Consider the following 15,516-nt stretch of genomic DNA (forward strand, 5'->3'; position numbering starts at 1 on the left):
TAACAAATTATAGAAAATGAAATGAAGACGAATAAATACTTACAATATATGCATTGCATGAATAATAAGAATACTATAATATTCGAAAATATGCCATACAATTTGTTAAATTCGAGCCCTTTATATATTAAAAAATAAATTAATATTGAATCCGATTTCTTCTATCTATTTCCCGAACAAATATATAAATTCATAAAGTACCGAGCCCTGGTAATATTTAACTTAAGTTTGCGATGTAGACATGTAGTAGACCTACATTTTACGTCACCCACTCCACTCCACTACCCAAATTTAAATTTTGATCTATTGAAATACTCCAAAAAGTAATCTGTCCCAGAATGTAAAATTAAAAATGTAAGGCATCATTCTAAAGATATAACTTTTGGTTATGTTTTTTTTATTTCAACTGAAAATCATGTAAAATTTAAAAAATATATATATACAATTGATTAAATGAGTATTTTACATTAAAAATAATGTATTCACAATATTAAAACCAGCCTTAGGGCGAATGGTGGCTCTACCTGCATGAAACATTTGTAATTTGTACTATCAAATTGCCGAGATAATATGTGACCGGAATATTTCCAAGTGGTGTCACCTATCTTCTCTAAATCGTGTATGACGCAAAAAATGGCTGCAGTTTGGTTCTTCAGAATTTAACACCAGAGTACGCCACACCATTCGCCCGAAGGCCGGTTTTTATGCGAGTCGTATTGGGGTTTACATTTAGATTTTATTTAAATGTATTAATTGTTGTTCAAATGTCAATAATCCGCATGTCAACATAATATATTTTAATATGTTATATACATTGTATTGTATTGTTCCTCGGCATCGGCACTCGACGTTCGTTCCACGGAAATTTTAGTCTGTTATTTATAACTTTGGTTTCAAGTTTTAAATATAAACTGTTTTATACTTGGTTCATCAATTTATTTTATTCTTTTACAAAAAAACATAAATTATAATTTAATTATTTGGAAATAACGGGATTAAAACGGAACAATCTTCTAAAAACGGGATAAAAAGCGTCCCGTTCGAAGTTTTTTGGGACAACGGGACACGATGATCAAAAAGGGGACAATCCCGTTTTAAACGGGACGTATGGTCACCCTACCGTACCATAACGACAACCAACATCAGTACATCACACTATTCCTATCAACTGCGGAAATCTGGTGAATAACGTCTTAACTCATTCGCCGTAACCATTATACAAATTCAGTGAGCCATTTATGATTTATTATAACCATCTATATGTTCTCCCCCCTTAAATATTGTGATACCACAAAATATTACTTGTAAAATTCGAAAGAATTATTAAATAACATACGATGTATATCAACAAGAATTAATGTAATCAATAAAATGTATGTATATATAATATATATAATTATTTCTACCATAATGAAAAAAAAAACAGCTAACATTTCATCAATCAAAATAATAAAGTTAAGTTTTGTTACAATACTAAATATTTTATACATAATATGTAAAATAATTTAAATTTTTTAATTAAAATGGAGAATTCGCACTGCTTTATTGTAAACATTTTGAATGTACCTATCTAAAGCTATACATTGTCATTGAATAGGTTACTGTAATGCTGTAATCATATAATACATTATATAAATAAAATATTCGTATTAAACTTGACTTTAATTAGAAATGATTGAATGCAATGCGAAGATGATGTTTTCTTTGATTACTTATTCTCTATAGTCTATAGTATATTGTGCTATACATAAATGGCATGTGTATACTAAATGGTTCATACCCACTTTGCCGAATCCCAATTCGCCGACAAATATACCAATTTTAAAATATTTTTAAAATATTCCCTTTTTGCCGACAGTTTAGTTTGCTGATGTCTTGGTTCACCGACAAATTATTAATAAAGTTTCAATTTTTACGATTCGCCGACAGTGGATGGTACATTTAAATCCGCCCCCCAATTATTTATGCAAATATACACATTACACTGTTTTTTAATGGGTGTTATAGTGCCAATGGTTATGGTATGTTATTATTTCAAAAATTAATATATATATTAACATATTATATAATATATATCTATTTTATATTCATATTTTTATACATTATAATATATTAAATTCATATATTTATTTATATTTAGTTTTATGCTCTTTTACCGAATAAAGGCAATAAATAATAATACTTATAAGAGAATGTTCAATATAATTAAAGAAGCTGCCTTGAGAAATGATTTGGCTTTTAAACTAAAAACATTTCAAATTGATTTTGAAATATGAATTATTGTTGCCAAAAAAGATTTATTTAGATACTACACAGAAATAAAAGGATGCCTTTTTCATTTTGGGAAATCTATATGGCGTCAAGTACAAACATTTGGATTAGTGCACGATTATTATACACAATGATGAAGTAAAAATACTGTTCGAAGAATATATGCCTTAGCTCTATGTATAATAATATAGCATAACCTACTTTTATTTTTATATAGGTAATATATCTACTGACAATATATTAATAACCATTTATACGTGACAAATTTATATATACTTTTATTTTTTAATAAGTCGGCAAATTGGGAACATGTAAATAAATAGTCGGCGAACTGGGGTGTCGGCAAATTGGGATTCGGCGACGTGGGAAGTCACGTACTAAATATACCTATAGGAAAAAAGCGTCACCTGATTTCAAAGTGGAGGAGATTTGCCGAAAATCAGGAAAGGTAGTATCTCATTAAGCGAACGTCTGAAAAGAAACCATAAAGGAAATACCTAATAAAAAAGGCCTTAGGTTACGGAAGAGGATATCAGATATACCATCAGATTCAATAGATTTAATATTTTTTAATGAGGAAAAGCTGGTAAATATATCGTGTACACTAAAAAAAGCAGTTACTAGAAAGATCAAAATTAGAAATATCTATATTAAAAAGAAAAAAGTACCTAATAAGAATATTTTATAGTAATAATCAAGGCTGTGATATAATATTAAATTAAAAAAAATATAGGTACCTACATAGTTTTTTTTTTTAAATATTATGAATCACTTATTTTGTACAATGCCAATAAATGTCTTCAATATCTTATTCAGTATTCAATATTTTTTTTTCTTCAATCAAAACGCAGGAATGCGTTTAATTAATAATTATATCTAATAAACGACGGCATTCAACATTTGGAATTTATTGTTTAGAATGCCTATTTATATATATATATATGCCCTCGTCCCGCAATATGTTTTGAAATAGCAACCGAACGCTTATTATTAAAAGCATGATAATAACTGGGTCATTATTGACAATAACAACGATTGACGGCATTTTACGATTTACGATACCTACGAATTGTTTTCAATCATAAACATATTTAGCAGTATACGCCAGTAAGTCGTGTATCCGTGTATGGACTACGTTCGGGTATCAACCATAATATTTCCAAATTCTAAATATATCAATATTCAATATATAATAATATTATCGTTTAATATAGCGTTTTCCATAATTTTATTCTGTAATATACCATATACGTAGGTACGACATTATTAAACTTATCAGAAAAAAGAAAGACCAAGGGGATCATCTATTACCCCCCCCCCAGTAAATACTATACTCAAGTATGGCGATTGCGACTGATACACAATATTGTAATGATGAATTATATGTGGTGTAGTTGGGGTGGGTCGTGGGTGGGTAATGGGTATGGTGTGTATAATATTACAGTATGAAAGTATCGAGCACATTATTTTAAACACAACAACAGTCACAATGCCGGGCACGTGAACTGTTAAAACTTACCCGATGGCCGGTAACAATGATGTTTTTCGGAGTTCCGGCGCCATCGTGGGCGATCGGGAAAAGGTCCCGACACCGCGCGGCGCCGGCGCGGTATCGTCCGCTCATACTACGGATACCTGTGGGGGCCTGGATCAGCTGGCCTGGACAATTTTTGACGCTGCGCAGTACGGTACACGACGTATTGACGTTTGCATCGCACACACCTAACAAGTTATCACGCGTCAACCAAAAATACGACCACTCAGATTATCAAAATTGGTCTTATCAATTGGGATTTCGTTGTTTTGTAGGTGTTCCTGTATATATATATAAAAGAGCTGTCGTCGCAGCAAAACTGGGCCGGGTGCTGGATGCCCGCCGACCTGCGCATTGTCGACCATTTCACTTGTGAGAGCAGCCATAGCTGCGATTTCACCAGACCGTCCGGGGCTGTCGATACTCGTCGGACTGATCGTTATATATTTTATATTACCTATTGCGATTGATCACGATTGCGGGACAACCGTGTTCGTCGTTATTGCGACATTACAACAAAAATATCATATCGCGTTCGTTGTAAATACCCAGTTAACCAGACTACCAATAACTATAACATTAAACGATATTATTTTTTATCGCCAGGACATCCCGTATTCGTGTGATGTGTGCAAATTCTATAGTATTCATCAGATGTCGTCGACATTTTTAAAAAACAACGGAATTAACTAGTAAGTACTTGCACAAATCGTGACAATTTGTCTACACATTAATTATTTAACATTGTAATAATTTTATACGATTTAATGACTATCTCATTATGACCTATTGTCAGTAATGATGTGGGAATGAAAAACAGCAACTCAATATATTGCTTTACCCAATTTGCAATATTAGTGATATTACTAAAATTGTGTAAGGTACTGATCATGTGTTTCTTTGAACATTTTCTTAGATTTTTTTATCCAAATATATTTATTAATTTTTATTTTTATACCCACCTACATTTTTAAAAATTTTTTTTTTATTATAATTTTTTTTTTAAGCAATTATCTTTTTAAAACAATAAATATTGAACAACATTAAAGATTTTTGGATTTTTAGATTAGTTTATAATTTATAACAATTGAAGTAGTTAATGTAAAAATATGATCTTATTGTCCTTATGATATAACTATCTATAACTCTTTATAGAAAATAGAAAAAAATTGGAGTAATGTTAAGGATAAAGTTTTCTAAATAAAGCTGATTGCATTATTTCTTACATGTACTTCAGTTTCATTGATATATTTACCAATTAAATAACAAACTTTAAATTTGATTTTTTTCCCTGTGAATTGTTTTGATCAACTTTGTTGTTTTTTATCGACATTTTAATTACCAATATATCACCATAAATAAACTATGTTCTTCAATATTTTTTGTATTTATATTATGAAATATAATTTGTATGGCATGTTAAAATAACAATCAACCTAATCTATGTTAGATTTTCAATACATACCTGTAATCCTTATTAATGTATAACTAAGTAATTTTAACTATAATAAAATCAATTTTTTTTATCCTTATAGAAGGGATAATGAAATGTTCTTAAACATTTTTAACTATGTACTCACTACTCACTATTCAGTATGGTTTTAATAGCAGTTTGACAGATATAATTTTTATTAAAATCATCTGAACAGCTATGACTGTATATTATGTTCTCAATAGTTTTAGTTTTACCACTATTGTTTACGCACATATTTTACATATAGTCCCTATTAGAGATATTAGAGATAATGGTGCTTAAGGTGCTATTTTAGTTTCCGATTAGATTCATTATTATTACATTCTGAGTACAAAAAATTAGTTATAGTTAATCGGTTGTTTTATAAAATGTGAATATTCAATCTACCAAATTCTGATAAAGATTTATTTAATTTAATTTTACACAAAACTTCATATGTTACCTAATAAAAAAAGGTTTGTAGCCACAGATATACATATATTTTGACCTGTATTAGTAATTACAAATTATGGACAAAAACTAAATCTTGGAAATAATTTGTATTATGATAGATTCATATTAAGAAAAAAGTATGTTAAAAATCTAAATGTTATTTATAAATATAATCTATTATTTTATCAAATACCTTAATTATCTTAAAAGACCGAATAACTTATAATTATCTAATGTAAAAATTAAGAATTTAAACATGGAGTGTTTGTACATTTTATATAATACATGTTACACCATAGTTTATTATACAATTTATATTAGAGTTACTTGAACTTTTTTATGATGATTTTTAACTTTTTCATTTAAATGAGAAGTCATTTTTATTTAATAATATAAGTTTTTAATTTATTAATATCACACTTAAAATGTTTGATAGGTTACTAATCAAATTAATTCATTTTACTCCTTTTAAAATATTAAAACTGTGTAGGCTTAAGATTTATGTTAGGATATTAGTTACAATAAACTAGCATTATTTTAATCAAAATTATTAAAAACTTGTATTTTATCACATATTACATTCTAAATTATATGCTCGTATTATCCAGCTATACTAAATTAGTAACAAAATAGTATGTATTGAATGCAACATATTGTAGGTTAAGAGTCTTATAAATTACAAAAGAGGTCTTATTAACTGGCATGTACTGTTAAATGTTAATATACGTCATATTTTATTTAAACTATATAATAAATTACTAATGATCATGTAATTTATAATGTCATATTATTAATCTTTATACTTAATTAATTATTATAGGTCAAAAAATCCAAGTACAAAAATATCACATTAACTGATTAAAATCATCATTATAGAAGAAGAAGAAAAAAGTACCATAAAGAAAACATTTTATTGTTTGGCAGTCATATTTTGAGTAATAAGTAAGAAATGAAAACAATTTAATTGGATTTATTTTTAATTAATATATCATAAAATTACTAATATGTATTCTAGGATGGCTTCTTCAAATTATAAATCCAGTTCAAAAAACTCTATATATAATACTTTTTTAAATTTATCAAGGTCAAGAAATTCCTCTAACATCAAACTAGTTAAAGAAAAACTAAGGTAAGTTTAGATAGTTTATTATATATGTATAAGTTGGTATAGGTAATATGTATTTTATAGCATTACCTATAGTATTATATGTTTTAGTGTATAGAGTTTATCTTTACTTATAAACCCTTGTTTAATTTTAATCAAAATTAATTTACAGACAAATGAAGAAAATAAGGAACAAAATAAAAAAGATAAAAAAGTACTCTCCAAAAAATTTAAAATGGTATAATGTAACTGTAAAATATTCAGATAGCCTCAATAAAACTTTAAAAAAACCAAGGTTAATACTAATAACAATATGGTGTTTAATAAGTACAAAAAAAATGAAGTTATATTATAATTCTAGGTCTAGCATTCCAATAGAATGTAACATTGAATGCCCAAAAACTTCATGTTGTATTCGTATTACTAACTTGAGCAGAAGAGTAACTACTAATAACCTTCATGAAATATTTTCCGAATTTGGAGAAATAAAAAAATTAGATCTACATTTCAACAACTATGATAGAATTTCTAAAGGATTTTCTTACATAATGTTTTCTGATCCAGAAGAATCTGAAAATGCCGTTGAATCAATGAATAGATGTGAGTTTAACATATTAATTTTAATAATTTCTAACAATTTTAATTTATATATATCTAATTGAAAATAAATTAAAATAGGTGAAATTGATGGATATGAAATAATATGTGAACTATGGTTTCTGCCATTCATAGAATGCCATGTAAGTTCTATACTCCGTGGTGCTTGCAGCGGAGTTAGATACAGAAGAAGTTCATCAAGACGTGTGTTGCCAATTTATATTAAACATCATTCTCCCCAAGTAAATAGATTGAGATCTTATTCTAGATCTCCTCCTAATTCTCTAAAGTCTTATAATTATTTATCTTCAAATCGAGTTTGCTCAGGATCATCGAATAGATCATATTCTAGATCTCCAAGGAAATCCAGATTAAGATCTCGTTCTAATTCTAAAAGTATACAAGGTTCTATATGTTCAAAGCGTTCTGGCTCTAGATCTTAAAAATATCTTGTTCAAGAAGATATCTTAAGAAACTTTATTAACTTCATTAAAAATAAATACATTCTTATCTTTATAAATGAATTGATACAAACAAGTACAAACTATTACAATTATCGTTATTATTATTTTTATTTTGAATACATTTAAGAATTTATTTTGTATACTTTAGTTTAAAATCAAGATAATGCATTTTTTGTTAACGATAAACCATCATTAACATGACAAAAGAGTAAAAATATTTATTTAAAAATGTAAATTAATTTTTTTTCAGTGTAACAATTATAAGATAATTTAAAAATTGGAATAAACATAAAATGAAGAATTATTAATTAATCTTTTAAAGTTCAAAAATAAATAAATAATATCTTAAATTATTAATACATTTTTAAGACATCGTAATATGATAACATATTAATATTTATTAAATTAATTAAATATTTAATTTGAAATAATTATTTTTTTAACTAATTGTGATTTGTTTCTTTTATAGAATTATTTTTATTTCCCCCTCCTCTCTCCCACCAAAAAAGATGCAAAGTTTTTTTTGTACATTAATGAGAAGTAAGATTATATTATTTTTCTTCACTTGAAAAAATTGGTTGTATTGTAAACATAAAATATTTCATAATAATTTACTTTAATTTATCATTTATAAGAGATTAAATTAATTTTAAATGGTATTCTTGTAAGATATTTGTGTGCTACTTTTAATTAAAATATTGTGTATACTATAAAAATTGTTTGTAGAGTATGGTGAAGTTGTTTTAGATTCCCATACTGCTGGTGACTTGGTATTTCTAAAGGGGTCTACTTAGTTGAGTATAGCTGAGACATTCTGTATAGGTACGGTTTCCCTGCAACGTCTAGATGCGGCGTCTAGCGTCAACTACCGGTCTAGACATAGATAAACGTCTAGACTCAGTGTCATGACGCCGTGATGTTCCACCCTGTGATGCTGCAGGGAAACCTTACCTTATGAATTTCATTTAAACAGTTTTTTGAGTACCTAGAATAAAGTGGAATATTCCATCCATGTTTCTTTGTTATACTTTAAGGTTTAACAGCATTTTTCCAGAACTACTTATCTTTTATATCCTTTATTTCATCATCCACTACATGAGCAGTAGATGGTTAATGTCTTAAAGTTAGGTTATATTGTTGTGTTATTTGGACAATTACCTTATTTGTAAATATATACAAAATCATTATATTTATGTATTTAATTATTTAATTTATGTCCGTTTAATATATATTAAATTAATTTTTATATATGCGATATTATAAATTATTATTTTATAAAATTCTAATTTTTTTTTCTGTATGTCTGTATGTATACATATTATTATTGCTTATTAGTTATTAGTAAAATATTGTATTCAGTTATCAACTGTTTAGTATATTATCCATTAGAACTATTATTATTTAGATTATTGCTTAATGTTATTATTTATAGTTAATTATATTAGTACAATATTAAATGCACTTTTTTCAAATAAATTTATAATTGTAAATTATTGTTTCCATTAGGCACTGTCAGCATGCTATTATAAATTATAATAGTTTACTATTATATATATATATATATATTTATATATGGGCCTCCACACGAGTTTTTTCTCAGTGAGGCCCAGTAATCATTTGATATTAATTTATATAAAAAAAAAAATATAATATATGGTTTAATAACAATTATCTTAGTAAAGTGTAAATATATAAGACGAGTATATAATTAAATTACTTTAACTTTATTCATGCTTCATGCTACTTTAAAGAGGTGATAGAACTAACTAATTCAAAATATTGTGCAATTATTCTTCTAGAGTAGGTAACTATAAAATTTTGACTGTACTGCACACGTCATGATTTTATTTTTAATTAAATTTATATAGAATAACTAAAATATTTAAAAGAGTGTTGACCTAAAATAATTTTTTCTTTGAAACCAAATTAAATTGTTTAAAAGTAAAACGTGTCATTCATTATTATTCAAAATTTGTCAGTACTTTACTTATAGTTCACTAATATTTAGTAAATGTATATATAATAGAAACTTAATAAAATTTTAAAAAGTTTTATTTAATGAGTAATCATCACAATTTTTTTAATTGGACATAATTAGCAGAATATATTATAGTATTATACCAAGCTAGGTTATAATTTCATTCATAATGCTTAAGGGACCGCTACATCAACATTCTCATTAACTTGTCTACTCTGACTATCTCGTTTATTATATAGAAACAAAGATATTCCGAATTTCCCCAATTACGACTCTCTGGTTCAGTTTAGGGCAAAAGCACCTATAATATATTTTATATAAAAAAGAATATTTTCTGTGCATTGACTGGATAGATTTTTAATTTTTTTTTTTTTAAATATAAACATGCTTTAATTGAAATTAATTTCCATAATTTTGGAATTATTAGTTACTTTTTTAGCCATTAATATAAAATATGTTCTGGAGCAATATAGACAAAAACAAAATGTTTTGTAGCCATATGTAGGTAGGTATTATGGAACTTCATTTTTATTTCCATTTATTGGTAGTTGATATTAAGATACTAATCTATTTTGAATTTTTCACTATCAAGATTGTTCGAGAGGAATTTAATAAATATTTTGAGACACTGATTTTTCAAATCAACATTTCTTTAAAATTATAAGATTGGTTTATTTTAAAATATTTTTTTATCTATTATTAATTACTTAAAATACTTCAGTATATGAACAAGTATTTTCATATCAATATTATGTTTAAATAAAGCTAGTAAAATGTATAACCATTATATATTTTTTTAAATTGTAAACACTTGATAAACAAAACTGTACAATATTGGAACCTTTAAATGTATAAACTATTAATTTTACTTAAGGGAATTTAATTTTGACTGTTTTTTTAGTAAAATAGAAAATCTTATTTCAAATATTGCACCAACTATTATAAAAATTGGATACCTAGTATTCTGAGTTTGTTATTAATATGTGTGCATGTGTAATGTGTGCTTTATATGTATATGGCATAGCTTAAATACAATATTAAAATAATAATTAATAACTATAAACAATTTGTGGTCTACACCATTCTTCTCTTAGGTGAACGTGAACCTTTTGTTACTTTTGTTTGCTTACATAGGATAAAAGGTATTATTATATTAGTTCATTATTTGTTATATAATTAATTTTCAAGTCGTCACCTATTTCACATTTGTAGTTATGTAACTATGTAAGTAGGTACTTTATGTTGAGGCAACAATTCTTTTATAATCTCTGCATAAATGCCTGAGTGAATGTTGCACTTATTTCTAACGTTGTATTCTGTCTGGATTTTCCTTGTTTAACTCTTTCTCCTTCAGGCTATGGTAAATGCATAGAGCCGGGCAAGGATCAAGGCTTCGGACTTTGTTGAATCACTTCCGAATGGTGTCATAAGGAATAAATTTAAACATCAATCTGACATAATAAAGTCTTTAACTCTTCAGAAGTTAATTTAGTCTCACGCATCATGCGTGTTAGGTATATTTTGCATTTTGTATAGTACTTTCCATAATTCGTCGAAATGGAATGCTGCTAACAGGTTGAAATTCCAATCGAATAAATTGGCGGAATAATCGATGCTTTCTTTCAAATCAGAATAGTCTTGTTTATGTGCACCTACAAAGTGACAAGTGTGTGTCATTGTCACTGTATATTTTCGTAATCTGAGTAATAATTATAATGTCTAAGAGCATTATTTCTTAATATGAATTAATAATGCACTTGATTTTATAATTACCCAATTTGGTGCATGCTACCAAAAAGTAGCTGCCTTGAACTCAGTTACATGAATTTCTTTGGATATTATATCATTTATATCGGCAGGGTTTTTCCGAGGCTCTGAAAGTACCTATGTGATTAATGATGGTATTGGTTGTAGCGTGCCTACTTTTTGTCTCTCCGAGGTCAATTTATTATCGAAAATAGTTCGCTTATTTAATTTAACTTAAGTATAATAATTACAAGTGTATTTAAAATCGCGAGGCGTGAAAGTTCTGCGGACTCAATAACTCTAGTACATCTGAATTTTGAATGTATTGTGCTGAAGGCTTCCTGATATGTGGCGTACCCGTTTCTCGCGCTGATCCTAGACCTGAAGTCCATGACTTGATTACGGTCTCGCTGTTGCGTCCTTTCAAAAGTTGTTTACGTATATGAAATATAATCCGATTTCTATATTTTCGATTTGCAATAACAAGCTTGAGTTATTTTTTAACTTAAAATATTCATTGAACACGTCGAAATGGCCACAAGGAATTGTCTTAAATCCTGTTTATATTTAACTACAAAATGTCAAAAAAACTTGATGATTGTATGAGTTTTGCGATTACGGTATTTGAACTAGAATTTATTACTAATATAGAAAATGGTTATAGTCTTATGGATAAAAATTAACATAATATGGCTATGGAAAAAAATGCAATAATTTTTTTCGTATATTGACTCAATGTTGAGAAAATCTTATCATACTATTTTATCTCACGTAAGGGCTTTTATCCTACTTTGTCCTATATCGGCTGTATAATTTTGTTTTAATAAGTATAAATGTATTTATATAATATGTTATTATTGCTGTTCTTATACATTTTTAAAAATATAAAAATTGTTCCTGATTTTAAGTTATAGTTATTATCATCAAAACTGTACTCATAATTTTCAAAAAACAGTATAAAAGTCTTCCTATTCGCCGTGAATTACTGCACCTATTCTAGGAATTACTTTATTGGATTTTATCATACCTCATCTGATATTTAAATGAAATTTTTTTATTTTAGCGACCATCTAGATTAATTGTTCAAAACAATTTACTAAATTTTATAGTCAGTTATCTTTTTTTGAACTTTGACTTACACTTTATAAATATGAAATTTTAACTTAATATGAAACTTTTAGAGCACTCCTATTTGAGTAAGCGCTAAAATACCTGAGCAAAATTAGAAGAAAGTTATTTTATTATCTTCTCAGAATTTGCCATAATTATTCTATTTTTAGGACCAAATATTTTATATATTTGAAAGAAAAACTTAGTGTTTTCCTACTAATAAAATAACTCATCAAAGAATTACTAACAATTTCGAAATAAATCCAGTTTTTAATAATTTTATATTTGAAATTCTATAACTATTTTATTTATACTAACTATTTATTCTTTTTTTTTGACTCGAAATAATAAAATTGTGTGTTTGTTTGATTGTAATCGATGTTGGTGTATATTAAAGAATAGCAAATACATACCATCATAACGACAAAAATCTATTTTACTCCATAGTAGGAAATTAATTTATTTTTTTTATTTTTGGTTAACTGTGGGAAATCGTCTGTTTTCCATTGAAAATGTAAGAGGAATGTTAACTAAAATATGATATTACAAAAAATACAAAAGAATATTTGAATACTATAATAAATTAATATGCAAATAGTAGAGATGACCGGACGCCACTTTCCAATTTTTAATATTCTATATATATATGGTATCTGTATGGTAATTCATAGAATTTAAATAATATGTTGTTATATAATTGTATAAATTCATGCTCTCCCTATTTTAAATATGTTATTTGAATTTTATACGATATCTAATCATTATAAGGAGATACAAGGTATAGATATTTACTACCTATACATACACATTTTAACAATAAATGTTATACAATCTGAAGTAACATTTGTTATTTTTTTTTACTTTTACATAACGCTAATTTATTAACCTAACCATTTTACTTTTAATATAGATAGTTATAATATTAATAATAATCAAAATAAATGTAAATAGGTAATATAATATAAATATATTAGGTATGTAGGTGGGCAAAAAAACGGATATCCACTATCTACACAACATATAACAAACATCGTGGGAATTAGTACACCGCATTTTAGACAAGCGTTTTTCTTATTCATTAATTATAATTTTATGCTTTAACTATAGAAGCAGTAGTTATGATTTATGGCATATGGGTGGTTACCTACTGCCTAACTGATTGGTTATATATATACCTATAGGTGTTTAAATTAAAAATATTAACCAATATCAAGCCATAAAGTTTTTACTGAATATATTTAATATGATATCTAAATTATAATATTATTAATTATTATTTGGTGGGTTAATTTTAATTTTTTTAATATATTATCATTATCAATTATTCAATTATCAATACTGTGATTTATAGTTTTGATACTGTAGTTATGAATACCTACCCATGTGTTTTCACTGATTAATTGTGAAGGTTAAGTTATAAAATGTCACATGTATCTCATTTTCAATAGGTATTCGTTTTTTGTGATAATGTTAAACAGAAATATTTGTATATTATGTTACGGTGAATGATATATAAATGTGGTTAATGACGTCATTTACCTAAACATTGGTAAATATTGTAAACGTAGACATTTTTAAGTAATTGATATTAATTACCAATTTAATTGGAGAATGATGTTCAATTTATTTACATCGGTGTGATTGTGTGAACGACATTCAAGAATGTCTAGTGTAAACGCAAAAAAGTTTTGTTTGTTAAACATAATATTATGGCGAAAGCAGATAGACGAGCAAAAACCCGACTAACGATAACCCACTCAAGTAATAATATAAAATAGTTTATTAGTTAGTATCTACGCTTACATCCTAGTAAGTTGTGAATGCGATAAGCGTGTATTTTATAATCATTTGTACTTATAAGTTGTATTATTCGTAGATTATTTAAATACAATTGTAATTAAATTATAGCGTTTTGGTTTTATTTAAAAATAGTATTTTAGGTTTGAAGTACCTACCAAGATAAATAATTAAAAGCAGCAATCAAAAAAATTATTAACAATAAAAAGAGAGGCAACAATATAATTTAATTTAGTTATTATTGAAAATTATGACAATAAAGTAAGTATACAGTCAGAGATTGAAAATAAATTAAGAAATATTAAAAATATTATTTTATATTATATAAATATTATTATATTTAATTTACAAAAAAGTAATAGTTGTCTTTTTTAAGGTAAAAGAATTGAAAAAAATCAAAGATTGTTGACAAAAATCGAAAAACAAACATAAAAAATGTTAAGATTGACCTAACGAAAAATATTCAAAGCTCGAAGTTGGTACAACTGTTTTTGTCCCAACCCCGACACCATATTAATAGAGCTCGAGGTTCTTGGCGTATACCTAGTACCTACGTATTTTACTTGTAGTTAATATTTTGTGAATAGGTACATTATATAATCCAATTTTAATTTTATAATATATTTATTTAATTTTAAATAACAAGGACTCGAAAGTTTGAACCTGCAGGTACAGAATATGGCGTTTAGAAACACAAATATACAAGAGCACCAATTTCTCCATGTAGGTAACAAAAAATGTATAGAACTGGATGAAGCTACGAACAAAATTAAGTTATCAGGAAATAACTCTCCTCGAAGTTACTAGACAAGGATAAAGCTGATCATCGAGGCTTTAATCGATGGCAAAAATGTGTTTACAATGTTGTGGAAATGTAGTGCAGCTCGAAATTTTATAGTGTCTAATCTCAATTGCACCAATAAATAATTTATATTGTCCACCCGTTTTAATAACGACGTCAAAGTTCGGTAAAAAATGTAAATTTGAGTTTAAAACGTGTTCTTTTAC

At 26.6% G+C, this 15,516-nt stretch overlaps 1 protein-coding gene across 2 annotated transcripts; it reads left to right on the forward strand.

Moving 5' to 3' along the window:
- Positions 1-3,948: 3,948 nt before the first annotated feature.
- Positions 3,949-8,127, forward strand: LOC132924627 (RNA-binding protein with serine-rich domain 1-B-like). 2 transcript variants are annotated; one of them, XM_060989041.1, is made up of 7 exons: positions 3,949-4,345; positions 4,412-4,497; positions 6,532-6,653; positions 6,727-6,840; positions 6,989-7,111; positions 7,178-7,416; positions 7,495-8,126. In XM_060989041.1, the coding sequence occupies exons 4-7, from the start codon at positions 6,728-6,730 to the stop codon at positions 7,854-7,856; spliced, it is 837 nt and encodes a 278-aa protein (XP_060845024.1). In that variant the 5' UTR covers positions 3,949-4,345; positions 4,412-4,497; positions 6,532-6,653; position 6,727; the 3' UTR covers positions 7,857-8,126. The 2 variants fall into 2 exon arrangements, with proteins under 2 accessions (XP_060845024.1, XP_060845025.1); XM_060989042.1 differs by lacking the exons at positions 3,949-4,345; positions 4,412-4,497 and having other exon boundaries at positions 6,627-6,653; positions 7,495-8,127.
- The last annotated feature ends 7,389 nt before the right edge of the window (positions 8,128-15,516 follow it).

Source organism: Rhopalosiphum padi, chromosome 3, assembly GCF_020882245.1.
Source record: "Rhopalosiphum padi isolate XX-2018 chromosome 3, ASM2088224v1, whole genome shotgun sequence".
NCBI classification, from domain to species: Eukaryota; Metazoa; Arthropoda; class Insecta; order Hemiptera; family Aphididae; genus Rhopalosiphum; species Rhopalosiphum padi.

Coding starts and splice junctions, on each gene's coding strand:
- LOC132924627 (XM_060989041.1), top strand. CDS start 6,728: ATGGCTTCTTCAAATTATAAATCCAGTTCAAAAAACTCTATATATAAT. Junction 7,112..7,177: donor AAAACTTTAAAAAAACCAAG/GTTAATACTAAT, acceptor TTATAATTCTAG/GTCTAGCATTCCAATAGAAT. Junction 7,417..7,494: donor CGTTGAATCAATGAATAGAT/GTGAGTTTAACA, acceptor AAATTAAAATAG/GTGAAATTGATGGATATGAA.